General features: G+C 48.3%; 1 protein-coding gene across 5 annotated transcripts in view; it reads right to left on the minus strand.

The window, feature by feature from the left end:
- Positions 1-1,424: 1,424 nt before the first annotated feature.
- The window catches only part of Znf697 (zinc finger protein 697), a 41,197-nt gene continuing 22,769 nt past the window's right edge, over positions 1,425-19,852 (minus strand). The window contains exons 1-3 of one of the 5 annotated variants that reach the window (XM_085677933.2): positions 15,224-15,350; positions 8,315-8,592; positions 1,425-6,194 (exon numbers count right to left, since the gene is read on the minus strand). In XM_085677933.2, coding sequence (XP_085534059.2) covers positions 4,759-6,194; positions 8,315-8,555 — 1,677 coding nt within the window. In that variant the 5' untranslated portion in view covers positions 8,556-8,592; positions 15,224-15,350 and the 3' untranslated portion in view covers positions 1,425-4,758. Of the gene's footprint in view, positions 6,195-8,314; positions 8,593-14,319; positions 14,553-14,716; positions 14,888-15,223; positions 15,351-19,852 lie in introns of those variants that run through there. The other 4 variants (XM_085677931.2, XM_085677932.2, XM_085677929.2 and 1 more) reach the window with 4 other exon arrangements.

Consider the following 19,852-nt stretch of genomic DNA (forward strand, 5'->3'; position numbering starts at 1 on the left):
AACCCCGTGAAAAGGTCATTCAACCCCCAAGGGGATCATGACCCACAGACTGAGAACCACCGAGCTAAGGTGAGGTCTCTTAGGAATTATCAGTAATCATTAATACAAACTAGTGAAAGCCAAGGCCAAAGAAATTCTGTTATGAGATTCAGGAATACATATTATCATCTCCTCTCTTCTCAATAACTAATTTTTCTTGAACCTTCCCTCAAACCATCACCATCCACAGACTGCTAAGACCATTCTCTGGGAACAGAGAGCAGTGATACGAATGTGAAGACGTCCCCCTTCCCCCAAAGGCACACTAGCCTCTCTGCGTTGCACTGATTTACTGTGAAGAGTGGGAAAATTATGTGAACTTCAGTCGGTAACCGGTTCTGGGAGAACCCGGGATCTACCCAGTGTTCTAGTGTCGAACTCAGCAACTTCAACAATTGTGTATATGCATGAGTCCTCCAGAGACCATGAGTGAGTTCCAGACATCCAACACGGAAGTATTTATACTGGTGGGGATTGCCTTGATCTGATTCGAAGTGTGTCCTGGTTCTTTTCTTTGGAATAAGAAAACACATATTATATATATTTCATTATACAGGAGCCCACAGTTGAGAGGCTTTGTATATTTTAAAGAGCTGGAGATCTCAAAGTGTTTGAATATTTTAAAGATGGCTGGGCTTTTAAACTTATACTGTTTTATATTATGACATTGAGATCTTGGTGACAAAAAATGAGGGAGAATGTTGGCTTAATAGTGGTGTGTTTGGATAAAGAACAAGGGGTCCATTGTGCTGGCTAGGCCATATGTACATCATCTGGGGAGAGGAAACTGTGACTGAAAAAAAGGCCTCCACAAGACTGGCCAGTGGGCAAGCCTGTGAGACCTTTCCTCAATAATGGTTGATGGTGGGAGGGAGCAACCCACTGTGGTCAGTGCCACAGGGAGCAAGGGTCCTCTGTGGCCTCTGCTTCAGTTCCCATCTCGAGGTTCCCACCCCGACCTCCATTCATGGCAGACTGCGATGGGAAAAAGTCATGTAAACCATGTTCTCCCCACATTGCTTTTCTTCGTGGTGTTTTATCACCGCCGTAGAGAGCAAACTAGGATGTGTGTGTGCACAAATACATATACGGATTAGAAATTATGCATCAGTGTCTTACGACGTGGATCAGGCTGACCTCATACTGGCATTCATTCTGTGGTTGCCTCTTGTCGCACGTCTATCCTCCACCCGCTGCTTGGCTGGGCCTTTAAAGGATGATAGTAAATATTTCAGGATGATGGCCCATGTGGTGTCTGTCCCAATTACTCAGCTTTGCATGAAAGTCTCCATAGAAAGTTTGTTAGCATGGCTGCATGGGTGTAACCGCATTTCAGTAATGTTCCATGTAGAAAAGTCAAATATGGGATGCATAATAACAAAGAATGACAAAAGACTGATAGGAATTTAATGACAAATATCCCATATTCGTTGCTGAACACCAGGATGCTGTCCAAGGAGCCACCATTAAATAAAACAACCTGCAAACAAGGCGATTCTCACATCCACAAGCACACTCACGCGGAATCGGGTACTCCTTGGATCGTTAAATTACTCACTACTATAACAGATATGAAAGAGCACAGCAGGGAAAGGTGTGCACAGACTCAGAACACAGCTCAGATTGTCTATGAACATAGTTTTTTTTTTTAATTTTTACTTTTCACATATATACAGCCTCTAGACTGTCAGGCGACCACGTGGCTCAAAGGGCTAACTGCTTATCTTCTTCTGCCTCAGAACTAAGTCAGTTAAGCCCAGAAACTACGCTGGGTTTTGCTTAGTGAGGGACAGCAAAGGAAGCTTGCTTTTGACCAAACTCCCAGGAAATAAATAGTACAAAGGCCTCCAATATCAATCATGAGTTGGAGGGAGGAATCTTTAACATTTCAAGCATGAACCACAGTCCCCAAGAAATCCTGAAGAAACGCTATTATTCTAAGACGGAAGACGAGAAATAGCCTCCTGGGTGCATGGAATCTCACCTAATGCAGGCATGTTCCCTGAAGAAGTAAGAGAAATGGAATCACATTTTAAATTCACCACTGGAGCAGCGCATGGGTGGCTGAATGGCCTCTCCTGCTGAAGGCTTTGCTCAGCATAAATATGGCCACAGTAGCTGATTCTCTTGCCCGTGGCAACAGAAAGAACAGGAACGGGAGAAGTCCAAGGATTTCTACCGCCATGGTTTCACACCAGCTTGCATATCCACTCCTCACTGAACCCACTCTCTAGAGTTGCGGATGTGTAACACATTTGATAATGGCTATACTGTGTGTAACGGTGATAACAAAAGGCAAAAATAAAAAAAAAAAAATCAAAGCGGCTAAAAATATATATGAAGAATCAAAAGTTGGACAAGATTTCACTGGCACATGCTTGAGAGAATTTAAAACAGCCAGAAGAGGTAGATGTATATTAAAAAATAAAGCAAAACAAAATAAAAACTGTAAGCCGGTCACAGTGGGACTTGCCTGTAATCCCGGCACTTGGTGGGCAGAGGCAGGTAGATCTCTGTGAGACTGAGGCAAGACTGGTCTACATAGTGAAGTCCAGGAGAGCCAGAACTATGTAGAGAGACCCTGTCTCGAAAGAAAGAAAGAAAGAAAGAAAGAGAGAGAGAGAGAGAGAGAGAGAGAGAGAGAGAGAGAGAAAGAAAGAAAGAAAGAAAGAAAGAAAGAAAGAAAGAAAGAAAGAAAGAAAGGAAGAAAGAAAGGCAGATGGGAGGGAAAGAGGGAGGGAGGGAGGGAGGAAGAAAGAGAGAGGAAGGAAGGAACTAAAAATTAAAGATTACTTACAAATTGGCTGTATTGAGTGATCTCATACACTTTGCATTCAGACTGCAAGAGTCAGAATAAACAATGGGCACAGACTTTGCACTCAAAGAGGACTGGAGAGAGCTCGAGTTTTATAAAAAAAAATAAAATAAAAATAAAAAAATTAAAACTCTCCCTAGTGTGAGTATCTCTGAACAATAAACAGTTTCAGTGGACAAGATCAGCAGGCAATATACAAGCCCAGATGTTCTCCAGATTGTTCTTAGAATGATAGAAAACATGCTTTCCTACAGCCCCCTACAGTAAAGAAGATCATTACTAAAACACAAATGATCAAGTATAAATCACTAGCATTCACAGAAACTTCACTAAAACTGTAAAAACAATTGTATGGTTTTCCCCTTTCAACTGTGTCCAACAGTTGGAGGTTCCATGAACAGTCTAGGATAAGTTTCAGTGACGATAACTTCACCGCCTGCCACGCCACTGACTTCTACAGGCTAATCTAGGGGAAGGGTTTTCAGTGTAACCAAACTCTATACAAGTTATCTGCCTACCAGAAATTGAGCATAGTGAGGACACTGGAATCTGCGACAAAGGCCAGCTTTGTCAATAAGGACATCTTTGGTCCTTCTAGGCTTTTATGTCTCCCATCAAGCACAAGAATGCTCAGTGGTCTTGCTGTATTATATAAATCAGAGAACGTAACTCATCCTAGCAACCGAGCTGGAGAACACTAAAGGTCAGGCTCCACCATCCACGGTCCTCAGCCTTCCTTCAGGAGGCTCACCACACTCCGACCCCAGATTTTTCCCAAGCCAGAGTTGGTAATACTGATTGACCTCCTGAGCATGTGAGAAACAGTAGCAACACTTGGAAAGCGTAAAACACTTTGTAAATATGAAAGTGCTCTTTTGGCATTTGTGTAACTAGAGAACATTCATCGTTGTGCTATTTGGCCATTTTGCATTCTCACCTCTCCCTGTCTCTCCCCTCCACGTGTGAATCAGTGCCTCTCATATGTGGAGAGAAAAAATGGACGCCCCTGTCTGGACTAGATCCCTCATTAACTTGTGAGGGAAGTTGGGGTTTGTGGGGTCAGGGCACACACATGCAAATGAAGGCATTCCAGCCTATGAACTCAGCATTCTTGTGTTTTCCACGTGAAGCCAGCAAAACTGAGCTGACTGTGTCTTGTGAACAGGTTTCTCAGGCAGCTGTTGACGGTCTTCAGTTCTGAAACCTGCCAAGTCGGACTAAGACCGGCCAAGTCCTGACTTACATGGGGGTCAGGGTCATCCATCCAACTAGGCAACCCTGAACCAACATGAAGAAGCAAGTGCAGAATTTCCGAACAAATCTGGGAACCAGCTGTTAATGGATGTCTAAACCCAAGGTTGCTTCCTGAAGTAACTGTGCAGTTTTTCTGCTCAATTTTCCCTGGATGTCTCAAAATAGCAGCTCACTGTGGCTCATAGGAAAGGAAGTGGATACTAAGCACCCTCTTCTATAGCGATGAGAAGGATCTGACTAAAGCTGAGAGGAGGGGTGTCACAGGCTTATTCCTACCTGCGTATTTTTGTACCCCCGTAACTCTAAACCAATCACCTCTCCTGGTTCCCAGAAACACGGCAGTTTAACCCTCTCTACCCAGTCCCAAATCCCCTTCCTCGGGGATGCTCCAAGCATCTGTTCACCTAAGCTTTTCACTCCTTACAGTGAGTATTTAAGTAAGCCATCACCTCAAGCACATCTCCTAAGAGTTACTTCGATGGAGGAGGTAGGCACCTCGAAATGACAACTCTTATTAACCATTCCCTGGGGGAGGAGGGCAAACATTAAAAGACACTCCTAGGCTGTCCCTCCCGCTCCTTCCCCCACATCTGCAGGATCAGTAACCAAGCCATCTACTCCCAGCCTTGGGACTCGTTGGGACCCCCACCCTAGCACAGGTGCAACTTCTGGTGCTGCGCAAGGTGCGTCTTGTAGCGGAAGCCCTTGCCGCAGCCCGCGCACTTGTGGGGCTTGTTGCCGGTGTGGATGCGCCGGTGGCGAATGAGGTGGGAGCTCTGGATGAAGCTCTTGCCGCACTCGATGCACGTGTAGGGCTTCTCGCCCGTGTGCGTGCGCTGGTGCTGCGTGAGCGTGGAGAAGTCGCTGAAGCGCTTCTCGCACTGGCCGCAGCGGAAGGGCTTCTCGCCGGTGTGCACGCGCAGGTGGTTGACGAGGTGCGAGTTGCGGCCGAAGCCCTTGCCGCACTCGCGGCACACGTAGGGCCGCTCGCCCGAGTGCGTGCGCTTGTGCGTGAAGAGGTGCGAGCTCACGCTGAAGGTCTCGCCGCACTCGGAGCACATGTAGGGCTTCTCGCCCGTGTGCACGCGCTGGTGCTTCACCAGGTCCGAGCGCCAGCTGAAGCGCTTGCCGCACTCGCCGCAGCCGTGCGGCTTCTCGCCCGTGTGGATGCGCTGGTGGTTGGCGAGGTGCGAGCGGCGCACGAAGCCCTTGCCGCACTCGCCACACGCGAAGGGCCGCAGCGCCGCCGCTGAGCCCGCCCCGCTGGCTGCCGCGTGCGCCCGCCGGTGGCTGAGCAAGTGCGAGCTCAGGCTGAAGGCTTCGCCGCACTCCGGGCACGGGTAGGGCTTCTCGCCCGTGTGCAGGCGCCGGTGCTTGAGCAGGTCGGCCCGCCAGCTGAAGCTCTTGCCGCAGTCGGCGCACAGGTTGGGCCGCTCGCCTGTGTGCAGCCGCAGGTGGTTGGTCAGGTAGGTGTTGCGGCTGAAGCCTTTGCCGCACTCGCCGCAGCGGAAGGGCTTCTCGCGGGGGGTCCGGGCCAGCGCGGACCCGGTCCCGAAGTCGCCGGCCACTCCCATGCCCATCATCCCCACCACCCCACCGCACTCGGCCGCCAAGCCGAAGGGCTCCAGGCTGGCCACGGCTGCCGCCTCTGCCAGACGGTGGATGCGCTGGTGCTGCAGGAAGGCGGCGCCGGGGCTGAAGCTCTCCCCGCAGTCTGGGCAGATGGTGGGCGCGTCCATGATGCTGGCCATCAGGCTGTCGAGTTCCCCGAGGTCCATGGTCATGGGGTGATGGAGCCGGTGGAAACGGCGGTGGGCAGGTTTGTCACCTCGGTGTCGACCCCCCAGGGAGAGGTGACGCCTCCAGGGAAGCACTGGAGGAGACAACTGCTCATCTTCCTCCATCAGCCGGTTCTCCCCAGCGCTTTCCTCCTCTTCCTCTTCCTCCTCCTCTTCCTCTCCCCGAGGACTCCTGGATATGCTGTCAGATTCTGACAGGCCTGGGAACAGTGTCATGTCAGGCACACCAGGCTGGTCGTCCTCTTCCTCACGGAGGACAGCCCCTTCTTCCTCACTCAGCAGCCCCTCTGCAACAGACAAGTTGGCAATTGGGGTCAACTAGACCTAGTGTACAAAGGTATTCTAGGAGACCTGCCCTTCAAAGACTGGGAGTCAACGGAGTAATAATGCTCCTCCCGGGTACTTTCGAACACCATCGCCCCAGTTCCCCTGCCTCCTTACACTCCAGTCTCTTTCCCACCGGTCTCCCCCAGGTAAGAACTAAAAGACAGTACACTCTGCCAGTCTTTGGGCAGACCCCACCTACTATATACCCCAGACTCTGCTTAGCTGGGCCACTGAAGTCTGCAGATGGCCAGGTAAGATCCGGGGACTCAGGAGGTAGAGTTCTGTCTCCAGAAAAGGAAGAAAAAAATGTATTTGCTCAACCCCACTTCGTAAAGCTAGAGCCTCAAAACACAAGTCATGGAAAGTAAAAGAGAAGACTTGGACACGGAAGGTCCAGAACTGGTTTTCCAGCAAAACCAAAACCATTTGGTCAACCCGGAACAGCTTGAGAGCATGTCCAGCCTTGGACACTACAACCCTGGGCTGCAGTCTATAAAAGTCTGTGCTCAAGAAGCAAACAGTCAAGTCTTAAGAGAATAAAAATCAGGGATGAATATCTCCAAAGTGCTGGTCAAGTATGAGGATCTGACTGATTTTAATAGTCCTCTCTCAAAAGCCAAATGGGAGGCATGGTGCTCGAAATCTAGTGCGCAGGCAGAGACAGGCAAATCTCCCTGGGGCTTGCTGGCCAGAGACTCCCAATCTCAAAATTCAAGTTAGATGATTCCTAAGGAATGATGCCTGAGTTTGACCTCTGTGACCTCTGGCTGATACGTGTAACAGCCCACAGATACACACACACACACACACACACACACACACACACAGATACAGTCTTGAGTTTTAACAACATTTACAATTTTATGATGGGCAACATTTACAGCTGTCCTCAGTAGGAGTTTGGTCACACCTGTGAGCCTTGGGAGATGGGGAAGGGATGACAAATAGCCCAGAACTGGTAAGACCAAACTATAAACTGGTAGAGAATATACACCTGTCAGCCTCTGGCTGCTTCCACCTCCAGCAGAGGGCACTTGAGGAAGTTCCTGGAAAGTGAAGGCCACATGCTCAAGTGCACTGTGGAGGAGGGCAGCAGGGGTCTGGGACTGTGGAATAGGGAGAAGGCTGTAACCACACAGCCCTAGCCATAGGGAGAGGGCTGTAACCACACAGCCCCGACCATAGGGAGAGGGCTCTAACCACACAGTCCCAGCCATACGTAGGGAGAGGGCTGTAACCACACAGCCCCGGCCACAGTGCATGCCATCTCTTTTCAGACCTGCTGTAACCCTGAACAGGACAAAGCAACCAATGTCCAAAGACAGAAACAAGGAAGTGACCAGAGACCCAGCATTTGCTTTCAGGTCAGAAACAGCAAGGGAGGCAACCAGGAACTTAGGCACTTGCGTAACCAGCCTCACAAACACAGGTAGGTCACTTAACCACTAAATTTGCTTATCTAGAGAGGGAAATGATTATTTTACTAGAAATATCAGTATACTTCTCCCAGCACTGTGCTAAGTCACTTTTGAGATTTTTCAAAAAATATTTATTCATCTATTTTGAGTGTATGTGAGTCTGTGTGTACCATGTCCATGCAGGTGCCTGCAGAGACCAGAAGAGGGCACTGGATCTCCCGGAACTGATTCCAGGTGGTCGTGAGCTGATTAATATGGGTGTTTAGAACCAAACTCAGGTCTTCTGCAAGAGGAAGAAGTGGTTTTAACCACTGAACCATCTCTCTCGGCTCCCAAGTCACTCTCCCAACATCTCTGAGGTGGGCCCCAGTATTGCTCATGATTCCACTGTAGTGTTACAGGTAGTCAGGGCAGCAACATTCACAGGTGACCCTTTACTAATACTTACCAGTGTGGGCTCAGTGGTGGGTGGTATTCGAGAAAAAGATGCTCAGAGGACCAACATTAGGAGAGCCAAGTCAGTCGAGAATCCTGCTTACTGGTCTAGAGAGAGCCCCACCCCACCCCCCACATGCCAGATCCCTGAGATGCTGGCCCTGGCTGTATGCCAGAGGAACCAAATGTGAAAGTGGCCACTTCCATGGACACTCCAGTCTTCTCACCTGGACAGACAGTGGACACTATTTCCCTCTCGTGAGAGTCCCCTCTTAGATCGTCATCCTGTGGGGTGGAGTTCATCTCCTGCTCCAGGTGGCCCCTCTCTTCTGTGTCCTGTGGATTGGAGCCCATTTCTCTTTCTTCTGGATCCCCTTCTCTGTCCTCAGAGTTCTCAAAGTCAGAACCCATACCTCTGTCTTCGGAATTCTGGTGTTCATGCACACCCTGATGATCTTCCTGTTCCATTCAGCAAGAAAAGGGCAAAGGAGGTAGCCGAGGATCCCTGCTCAGATAAAACATGGAGAAAGAAAGGCTGCATCAAGCCGGATCCAACCCTTTACTCTGTGTGGTCTTAATTTCCCCATCCAATAAAACAGCTAGAGTTGCAAGCACCAGTAACAAGTCTACTTACTCCCGACTGCATGTACACTTAGGATAAGGAACTGTGTGAAGGGGGACATTTGAGTGGTCACATCCTGAGACCACATGCCGACACTCATGGGACCAAAACTTGACCAGGTCAATCTATGACGTAAATGTCTTGGTGTAAGTTTACAACTTCACGTTGTAAGTAAGTAATCTTTGCTTCTTTTCGCTTTTACTTTATTCCTTTATTTCTGTAGTGCAAGGGATTGAGCCTGGGACTGAAAGCCCTCTACCACTGAGCTACATCTCCAGCTACTTAGCTGTTATTTTGGAACAAGGTCTTGCTAAGTTACCCAGGCTGGCCTTGAACTCATTCTGTAGGCCCAGGAGGTCTTGAACTTCCCATTCTCTGTGTCAGTCTCTTGAATGGCTGGGATTCCAGGACTGTGACATTCCTCTTGTCATTGTTTAAAACCTTCATGAATATTTAGCCTCCTGACCTTTGCTTGTGGCTTCACCATGAGGGGAGCAAGCTTGAGCCACCCGCTCGCTGCTGACACATTTGGCACACAGGAAATCACCGCAGGCCCTCTCCACCTGGGCACACACTGAATGGTTTTGCAACCTCCTTGGTATGAAAGTAAGCAATTCTCTCGCCAGGGATTTGGGGTAGGAAAGGCTATGATGGCATATTAAACCCTAGACCACTCTGGATACTTCTAAACACTGTCCACTGTCCCCAGAGGAGGGGGAAAAACAAAACCAACAACAACAACAACGAAACACTTTTACAGCTGAAAAGCAAAAGTATAGAAAAGTCCTAATAACAATTCTCCCTCGTCTGTGAAGACTCTAGGATAGACAGGAAGCCAACTTTGCTGTCTCAAATACCCATGCTTTCCTCCCTTCTGTGAAGCCTGCCCTACACAAGCCTGTAACATTCTTACAAGTATTTAGCCAGTTACTGGAGCCAGAAGGAAAGTACACTCAGTCCACAAGAATAACAAACATCAATATGGCAACTTCTTATCTAAGACGGTGTCTCCAAAGGCAAACTCAGCCTGGCCCTGTGGCTCTAGAAGTAAGCCACGATGATTCAAGCTGTGGCAGGTTTGCTGGAAGCAAGATGGAGAGGTGGTGGGGCCTGCTGTATTAGAGGCCTTCTCCATAGTCTAACTACATACACTGCAATGTGTCAGTTATAGACAGACTTTAAGAGGGATGTGTACCAGGGACAATGTGGCAGCCCTTCTACCAAAAAACCCAACATTTGAATTACAGGGAGAAAACATCAGATTTTCAAGGCCTCTGTGGATGTCAGGTTTGCATCTCAATCACAAAGGGACTCTGTTAAGGCTGGGCAGTTGAGCCAATAGTAGTTTCTTTCTGCTATCCAGTATGCCTGCAGCTTAGCTCAAAAAAGTAAAGCCACAGCCAGGTCAAGGATCCGGGATCTTGAAGGCCACCACTTCAACCAATGTCCCAATCATCCCAAACAGGACTGCAAGAATAAATCTGACAGGGGAGGGAGCGGCGGCCAGAGATGTGACGCAGTTTCTCGAGTACTCGTCTGTCATACACAACACAAACCCTGAGTTAATCAGACGTGCCCACGTGTCACTGTGGTGCCAGCACTCAGAAGGTGGAGGCAGGAGGATCAGAAGCTCACGCAGCAAGTCAGAGGACAGCCGGGTCACATGAGAGAAAAAGAGAGAGAGGATAAAGCATAAAGTGCAGAAAAAGGTATGGTAGGCAAGGCCATTCCATCCTCCCCTCCTCTACTGAGGCCTCCCTGAGGAAGTCCTGGTGCTGCCATGAAAAGCGGAAGTTATGGGTCGAGGAAATCCCACCACTGGCTCAGGTGGACCCAAGGCAAGTCAATTAACCTCTCATGGTTTCAGAGTCTCATCAGTAGAAGGAGGGTATTGCTACTTAACCTTTCTCACGGGGAGGGCGTCAGAGGGAAACTAATGAAAAAGCTCTTTGGAGGATGCTGGAGAGAGTCGTTAATGCTCCGAGCTTCACTGCAGGGGAAGCTGTGCATCAGTCCTCTGTTGTCTCGGCACACCTCTCAAAGCCACAGCGGCTGCCTGTCATTCTGGGGGACCACCCCATCAGCACCTTAGATCTTTTTCAATAATGAGGAAAGCACCAAGATTGAGCCCTTCCCTACATGTCCTGAGGAAGCCGCTGTGTCTGAACTCAGTCCACAGTATCCCGAAGGACTGTACCTCCCCTTTGGAAGGTAGCTCAACTAAGCTGCCAAGTCTCAAACAGACGTTTTATGGGAGGAAGAAAGGGAAATTATTACAGCCATGAACCTCCTCGGAAGCGTATTCCATACGAGACTTCTGTCCCCGGTCACACTGCACAAGACTGAATAGACAAATGCATCCCTAGAGTCTGCACATACAATGTACCCGAAGGTGGGGAGTGGAGAGGCAAGAGGAGGCTTGCAAATGCGGCTTACTGGTTTGCTGGTGGGGGAGGGACTTAACAAGAGAAAGGATCAATGTTTCCTAAAAGTCAGTGCAGCCAGAGAAAGGGGTGTCCACAAGTGTGCATCACCAGAGAGTCCTAAAACTAAAGGCCAGTGACGGCGGCCCGCCTCCCTGAAGGGTGGAGCATGGTGGGCCAGCCTGGGGAGCAGGGGTACAGCTTTACCACTGAACCCTTTAAATGGCAGCTTGGGGACGGTCTGATGGGTGGTGGTGCGTCCAGGGACCAGACCGAATCCAGTAGCACTGTTTTTCTAACTTTAAAGAGAGTCGGGATCCGAGTTCCCCCACTGTGGGCTGGCACCTGAGGTCACAGTACTTGCCACGCTGAATGTTCTGGAAAAGAGGAGAGCCCCTGTCGCCCAAAGTGGCAGTGTTCACGTATTTGTTCTAAAGTGCCTATGTCTGTGGGAGACTAGAAGTCTGTGCCTGCTACCCCGCAGACACACACCTGCAATAACACAGATTCAATTTCACTCACACCCTCCCATCCTAGATTGTAGGCAGCTGTCAAGCAGTGGTGGCAGCTGTTTAGAGGTAAGGACAGGTGGTCAAGATATGTCAATTGATAAAAAGCCACAGCTGGTTTTAAAATACCTTATCTTCATTAAAATAGACACGGTAGCATATACCATAGCACAAATCCACGCAGGCTCAGAAAGGAAGGCCAGGAGATGGTTATTAAAATGTCGACTATCTCTGGGTCACTTCTTGGAGGCCTTCTGGCTATTAACTCTTATCTTACCGAAATCCAGTGACGTAGGCTATTTCTAACTCACAGACCAGAAACAAGAACAGACGTGATTACACCAAGGTCCTACACACAGTGAACTGCAGCACAGGGTTGGACCATCCCGGACAGCGTCTGGTGCTTTGGGACGTCTTGGTCATTTTTGTATGCATCTATATTTCCTACAGTAAATATGTATTCTTTTTTTAACAAGGAAAAACAGCTACCTTTATTTTCAGTGTGATCAATATGTTAAAGGAAAACCTGTAATTATTCTAGAAGCAGAGGAGTCATGATTCTGTCATCCTAAAGACTTCATTTTCAGAAGGGCTATCTACTCACCGTAGGATAACCAAATTGTCTATGCAGGCACATTTTGCTCCAACCTTTCCTAGTCGTTCTCAAAAACTAGCAACAGTTTTTTCTTAAGCTCAGCCTGGGTTGGATAAAGAGTAGGCAGCATGGCGAGGTGATGACTTTGTAACCAGACTGAATTGTCTGCTTGAATTGTCTGCTCTCAACCAGCTGTTTGACTTTGCGTGAGCCACATGACATAGGAGCTCTTAGCCTGCATCCACGAAAACAAGGAGGCTGCCACCTCCATGCAGGGTCATTCTGAGAGCTTGTAAAATCACATTTGTTAAGGCTGATGACGCATTAGGTACAGAGTGAACAGAATTTACAATTCCTTTATAAAGTTCTAGGTCAACATCTCAACTTAAACCACTGCACACAGTAAACTAAGGTCACTATTCACAGCTATGTTCCCTGGGAATACCTTTCCCACTTCGGGCAGACCTTCCCTCAGCCTTGCTGCTGTTAATAGAAAAAAAACTCACCATGTGAAAACAAGGATCAAGGAAGGGGCAGTTGGCTAAGGGAGCCGGATTCAGCATGCAAAGCTGGTAGTCACTAAAAACCCATCATAAGCTCAGAGCATGGGTCTAAATCTAAGGGAGGAGTGACCGTGTGGCTTAGCAAACCCCAAGTCACACCATGTCTAACGGAGCCTGCTCACCCAGCAAGAGCAGACAGAAGTTTAACGAGGGAAAGGAAGAGAGTAAAGGGAGCGGCCCAGCAGGAAAAAAATAATTCCACATTTAGTTCTAGCGGCTCACAGAGGCAAAGGAGGAGCAAGGGCTGATGGGACAGAGTCCAGGGTGCGGCCAGCACCACCACTGTGCTGTGTGTCCAGGTTTCTTCTCAATAAGAGTTTGGATGTGTGGGGTGGGGGAAGGGAAGGTGGGGAGATAGCTCAGCGATTCAGAGCACGGCTGCTCTTCTAGAGGACCCAGGTTCCATTTCCAGCAGCCACATGGCAGCTCAGAGCTGTCTGTAACTCCAGTTCCAGGGGATCTGACGCCCTCGCACAGACATACAGGCAAGAGGAATAAATCATTTTCAGAGGAGAAAGTTTGAACGTGCCCAAGGCATTGACCACAGGTGAGTTTATCCAGAGCGACATGAGGTCAGCTCCACCTTGGCAACTCGTACCACCCCAAACATGTCCTCACGGCCATCTCCATACAGCCTTTCTCTTAAAGACCCGCGGGGAGCTGGGCACCTCCCTAACACTGCTCAGATCCAAGTTTCTAGAATTTATATATATTCATGTTCTTTATTCCTCCACCACGGTCCCAACTTAAAAAAGAATGTTTATCTCCTTAAAGTAACCAGAAAAATGCTCAAGAGTATTTAGACAAACCCGGCTTCATTTGAAAGACGCCTGAAATGTCCAGTCAGTGCACCTGGAAGACGCTGCCACAGAAAGAAAAAAAAAACCAGTAGCTTTTGGATTTTGTTGTTGTTGTTTTGCTATTGGTTAACAACATGGTCTCTAGCCCAGGCTGGCCTTGAACTTTTGACATAGCCAAAAATAATCCTGAATTTCTGATCCTGAGATTACAGGCACTATCATGCCAGGCTTATGCGATGCTGAGGACCAAACCCAGGAGCTCAAGCGTGCTTCCCAGACACTCAGTCAGCTGGGCTGCCATCCCCTGCCTCACAAAGTAGCCTTTAAAAAGGAAGAGGAGAGGGCTGGAACAAAGAGGAGAGGAAGGCAGGAGCAGGACAGAAATTAGACTTTGATCTGGGTTTACTGACATATTGAGTGCCCCCTAGAACTATCTGCAACCTATTTCTTTTGATCAGGGTCCCCCACCCACCCCTGCCTTTTTTAAAGATTAGATCTAACTTCGTAGGGATGGGCAGTCAAGCCCTTACCTCCCAACTGCCTGGATTTTCCAGGGAGAAACCAAGGCCAGAAATAGCACCAAGTGATAAAGCACTAACAACTCCCGCCCGCCAGTGGCGTCCACACTGCCCTGCCGCCCGGTGGGGAGGACTAGAGATCAGCTCTGATAATCCTAGGCAAGGAGGCAGTGTCCCATTTGAATGGACCCAGGCAACTTACCGTTCAGTTGGTAGAGTCCCTCTCCATTGACTCTAGCAACTATCAGGGAAGTGGGTGACTCATTTTATGTGGCAGGTACACTGAGCTTGTGGCCCATCACCTAGGCAGAGTTAGGACTCACCTGTCTCATAGCAAATGGAGGCCGCTGGCAAGCAAGCCTCGTGACTCCGAATAGGCAGGCTAAACCTGGAACCTCCTGCCCACTCCCTCAGACCTTGGATGGACAGGAGTCATGTGCCGAGGCCACTGCCAGGTGGCAGGCAGCCAGGCCAGCGGAGCGGTCTTGTCAGGGAAAGGAAGTGGTGGCTGGGTGGTGGGCCAGGAGTGGCTCCATTCAGCAGCCTCCAGACAGAAGCATCTTTCCTGTGTCCCACTCATCTCAGGGCCCCTTCCTTACCTCCTCAGGGGTAAGTCAGGGAGCCAGCAGCAGCATCTAGAACCTTCTTCCTACTGCTCCCCACTGCTCTGACCTGCCAGTCTCTCTCTCAGGGGATAGTTTCCATACAAGAATCCAAGCAAAGGCAAAGATTTGAAAGAATCTGGCAAAACAACTCCAGCTGGTGGTTCAAAAGGCTGAAGTCAGGACAATCAGCAAGATCTAACTAGGGACTGCAGGGGTTAATCATTTGTCCATCTTCAACAGCAACCAAGTAAAAGAGTAAACAGCTGAATTGCCCCTGGGGGATATGGCCTCAGAGCCCTGCCTCCTCACTGACCAGCTCATAGTCGGGACCCAGGGCAAAGAGTCACCTCACTGGACTGGGGATGTCTCTAGTGAGCAAGGAGTGGCAGCTTCACCCTCCTCCTATGCATCACATCCAAAGAGGCTACTGACCCTCCCCTTGGCCGGCTTGCACAGACACAGACCACACGATACCCAACGCCAGCCTCCCAAGTGACAAACCTGCTGTGCAAGGTGACCTGAGTTCCAGACAGAGAACAGCAAAAGGTGCCTGCAATCAAGGGACGGCCGCTCTCCAGGCAGGGAACGGAATGATGTGGTTTCTGCTCTGTGGTTACTGTCTTTTCTCCTGAAAAGGGAAGCCCAAAGAACACAGCTAGTGGGAGGCCCTGAGTTGTCTCTAGACACAGGGAGGGAGGGAGGGAGGGAGGGAGAGAGGGAGGGAGGGAGGCAGACAGAGATACAGAGTGATAGACAGAGATAAAGACAGAGACAAACAAACAAACCAAAAAAAAATAAAAAAATAAAAAAAAAAACAATGTCCATGGGACCAGTATTTCTTGTCTACTGTGTGGGGCAGGACCCCTCAGTTTGTACCACTGTCACACGGGCCACGCCCTCCGTTATGTGACCATTATCCAACTCCTTGTAGACAAAATAAAAATTAATGTAATACAAAGGCAGAGCCCAACTGAAAATTAGATTCTCTGCCTTTAAATGAGAAATCACAAGCCGGATGCGCTCAACTTAATTCCAGCACTGGGAAGGCTGAGGCAGGAGGCCAGTCTGGACTACATAGCGAGACCCTGACTCAAGATTAAACAGTCGTAAGAGGTCAAGATGTTCGTGCAGGCACCTATCCATCCTTACATATGGGAATACATAGAGTTCGTAATCTTCCTCCCTGGTGACTGGCCTTTTACTATCTACTTTTTGGTTCTTTCATTTCTTACTTAGTAACAGAACCCCTGGGCTGTGCCCAGCAGACTTGTCTTCTCCTGCCTGTTCAGCAGCTGGCTTATCTAGTCAATATACTCCATAGACTCATGGACCATGAAAATCTCTTGGAGTTTTAGGAAAACACACTGAAGCTGAGAGAGAGCCAGTGCCTAGGCTGGAGATCAGCAGGCAGATGGTTAGAAGAGGTGTGCCCTAAAGCTCAGTTTACTGATGGTCCCTCCAACGATCCTTACATCCCTTTAATACCAAACACCACTTAAAACAGACAGCTGAGGCCACATGTGGCAGTACACTCCTATGGTCTTGTTATGAAGAGACTGAGGCAGAGGATTGAGATTTTAAGGCCAGCCTAATAGCAAAACACCCCATCTCCCAAAACAGGAAGACTCAAGATAAACCTATGACATGTTCTGGCCCTCCTAAATCCCACACTATGTCTGTCAGGGTTTTTCCAGACGAAACTGAACCAGTAGGATGTATGCATATTTAGAAAGAGAATTATAATTTTAAAAAATAGCTTATACAGCTCTAGAGGCTGACAGTTTCAAAATCTGCCCTGGAGAGCAGACACCGAATGCAATGAGCTGGAAATACCCTCCTTGCGCAAGAAAATCGGAGTTTTGATCTACTCAGGCCTTTACTGACGGGAGGAGGCCCAACCTCATAGAAGATGCTAGTCTACTCTATCCAAAGTCCACTGTCTTAAATGTTAACTACATCCAAACCGCCTTCGTGGAGCGATTGTAGACAAAGTATAATGGCATGTATGCATGAAGACGTCATGATGGAACTGTAAGCTAACCTAATAGACAAAACTCATAAATGGCATGTATTTGTTTATTCTCTCTGTGTGTGTATGTATGTATGTGTGTGTGTGTGCTTGTATACACACATGCATACCTATGAGGTCAGAGAAAAACTTGTGAGATCGTGAGAGTGGGTTCTCTCCTTCCACCATGAGGATGGAACTCAGGTCAAGCACCTTTACTCACTGAGCCATTGCAACAGCTCCTTAAAAAACTACCCTCACAGAAATATCCGTCAAAATGTTTGATAATGCATCTTGACACCCTGTGGCCCAGACATATATGACTACATATGACTAACCACCACCACACCCTAGCTAAAATCAATCTGGAATAATCCCTTCACATCTAATCTACCTACGAAAGCATTGCTATAGCCATGAAAGCCACACTATATACTTGGATACAGTTTGTGTGTTAGGTGATGAAGACGACAGGGGGGAGACTCAAGGTTAATCTTAAAGATCCTCAGGCAGGCCTGGTAGTTCAGGATGGGAGAGGTTGAGGTAAGAGAACATGGCCGGCTTGGGTTACATAGTAAGAGCGGGGCTAGTCAGGACCACAGGGCGAGACTGTTGCAAAACTAACCAAAATCCTAAGTAGGGGTGCGCTTCCTAGACACAGGCATGGTGTGACATTGCTTAAGGAAGAACAGACTTGGAATGCAGGAGCGGTGTGTCTGATGAGACTTGCCTATCAACACCCTCGTCCTGGAAGTACTGATGCTGGGATTCCATGTTAGGGTTTTTCCGTGGGGTCAGGTGATCTCAGGAAGTCTTTCCCAATCCAGATGATTCTGTGACCCTGTTTCCCCTGGACGGAGCAGTCCTAAAAGAAGTGTTCTTCACAGCAAAGGAGACGGGGTAGACGTTCTGTCACCCAGATTCCCACGCAGATTCAACAAGAAAAAAGCTGCCATTCCAGTCCACTGCTCAAAATAACTGCGTGGTGTCGCTGATGAGGAATGGCTGGAGTGTTCCGGCTGGGTCAGTGACACCTCTGCGCAGAATCAGCCAGGGTAGCGTCCAGCCAATGGGGAGCAGGGAGGAAACGCGGCTACCTGATGCCTAACTGCCCCTGCCTCCGCAAGTTTTAAAACTCCACAGCTGGACTGTTTTATACCCAGAGTAAAAACCCTCACAGACACTGGAGAGCACATTTCAAAACATTTCCCACTCTTACTCTCATTTCCTTAAAGTTATCAGAGTACATGAAACCCAGATCGTAAGAAACTGCATAAGACACGTGATCCAGTTTCTTTATCAAGCCGATGACAAAAACAGCAAGAAAAAGACAATAAAAAGCAGAAAGGAGGGAGATCCAGTGGTCAAAAAGGTCAAAAACTTAAGTAATACATCAACCAACCTCAAGATATATTCCTTACAGAACCCCAGCCCAAGTTAGCAAACTACAAAAGCAAGTTCTCAGTGGTTGGGTGAGGAATGTGGAGACAGGAGGCGTTAAAAATTCAAGGCCAGCCAGACGGTGCTGGTGCACGCCTTTAAACCCAGCATTCAGGAGGCAGAGGCAGGTGGATCTCTGTGAGTTCAAGACCAGCCTGGTCTACAGAGCGAGTTCCAGGACAGCTGAGGCAGTTACACAGAAAAACCCTCTCTTAAAAAATAAATAAATAAATAAATAAAAATTCAAGGCCAGCCTACGCTCCACAGTGAGGCACTCTCAAAAATCAAAACCGAAACAAATTAGGAGACGGGTAAGGAACCGTGCACGCCAATTAGGTATTTGCTATCAAGAACTGTTTATTTTTTATGATGCTGGTATTTGGCTATGTTTACAGAGTTCTTTATCTTCAGTATATGTATGGCATATTTACGGATGAGAGGATGCATCTGGAATTTGCTTCAACTCATTTCCAAGGCAAAGAAGATTAGGCCGGAGTGCAGAGGAAACAGGATAGACCACGTGTCAGTCACTGCTAAACGGTATCTAAGTTCCTCAGGCTGCTCGACCAACCTTTGTATTTGTTAGACAGAAACGCACTTAGGTTAATAGGTTAATGCTGCTGTTGAGCGTGGCCAGAGAAGTTTTCTTTGCAGTGGGCGGCAGTGCTGATCAGAGTGCTGAGCATGTATCTTCTGAGGTCCTAAACGGGATACCTATATCAAGCCCCGCCCATCAAGGCGGGGAAATAAGAACCAGAGGACAGAGGGGAAGGGCGGTGAAAGGAAACACTGTCTCAGGACAAGACATGGCCATTGCGCTCAGGAACCCACCACTGCTATGGTGACCCGTACAAAATCAAGTTAACGAGATCTGTCAGCATCCCCAATGGGCAGCATGAAGTGGACTCCGTGGGCTATTGGCCAAAAAGAGAGGACAAGAATGGGAGAGGGTGACATGTTGTGGGGTGGGGTGGGGGGTGAGGGAAGAGGTGGAGGTCCCTGGAGGAGTGGAAGGGAAGTTGATCAAGATGCAATTTTTTACATGTATGAAATCGTCAGAAAATAAATAAAAGATACTCTATCATAAAAGGAAATGGGCCATTTTCTGACATTGAGATAAGGCTATAGTCATTCAAATTAAGAGCCAAACATAATAAAATGTCAGAGATTTCCATACAAGGAATGGCCTGTTTCTAAAACTTAGGACAAACCGGTAGTGAGCACTATGCTTAGTACTGAACAGAGCTCCTGGGACCTGAGGCGTGGGGACAGTAGAGGAAAGAAACCAGGAGGAAAAGGGGGTGGATGCTTTTCAATCTTTTGTTTTCCATGAGATATAAAAATTGGTGTTGTTGGGCCAAAGAGACTGCTCAGAGGTTATCAGTGCTCATTGCTCTTTCAGAGGACCCCACTTTGGTTTCCAGCCCCAATGCCAGGCTGCTCAAAACCACCTATAACTTCAGCACTGGGGGAACCAGCACCTACTCCTGGGCTCTCCAGGTATCCAGACGCACAGCATACAACCACAAAGACATACACATAGATACACACATAAAAAATTTAAAAAAAAACAAACCTTAATAGCTGTTGTGTACAAAAGAGAACTGGGACCCTGTTCCTACTTTCAGCTACATTTACATCGTTCAAGATCCTGCAGTAGAATGCCGTCAGCTGGGGGTTTG

This window comes from Myodes glareolus, chromosome 17 (assembly GCF_982192425.1).
Source record: "Myodes glareolus chromosome 17, mMyoGla1.1, whole genome shotgun sequence".
Taxonomy (NCBI): Eukaryota; Metazoa; Chordata; class Mammalia; order Rodentia; family Cricetidae; genus Myodes; species Myodes glareolus.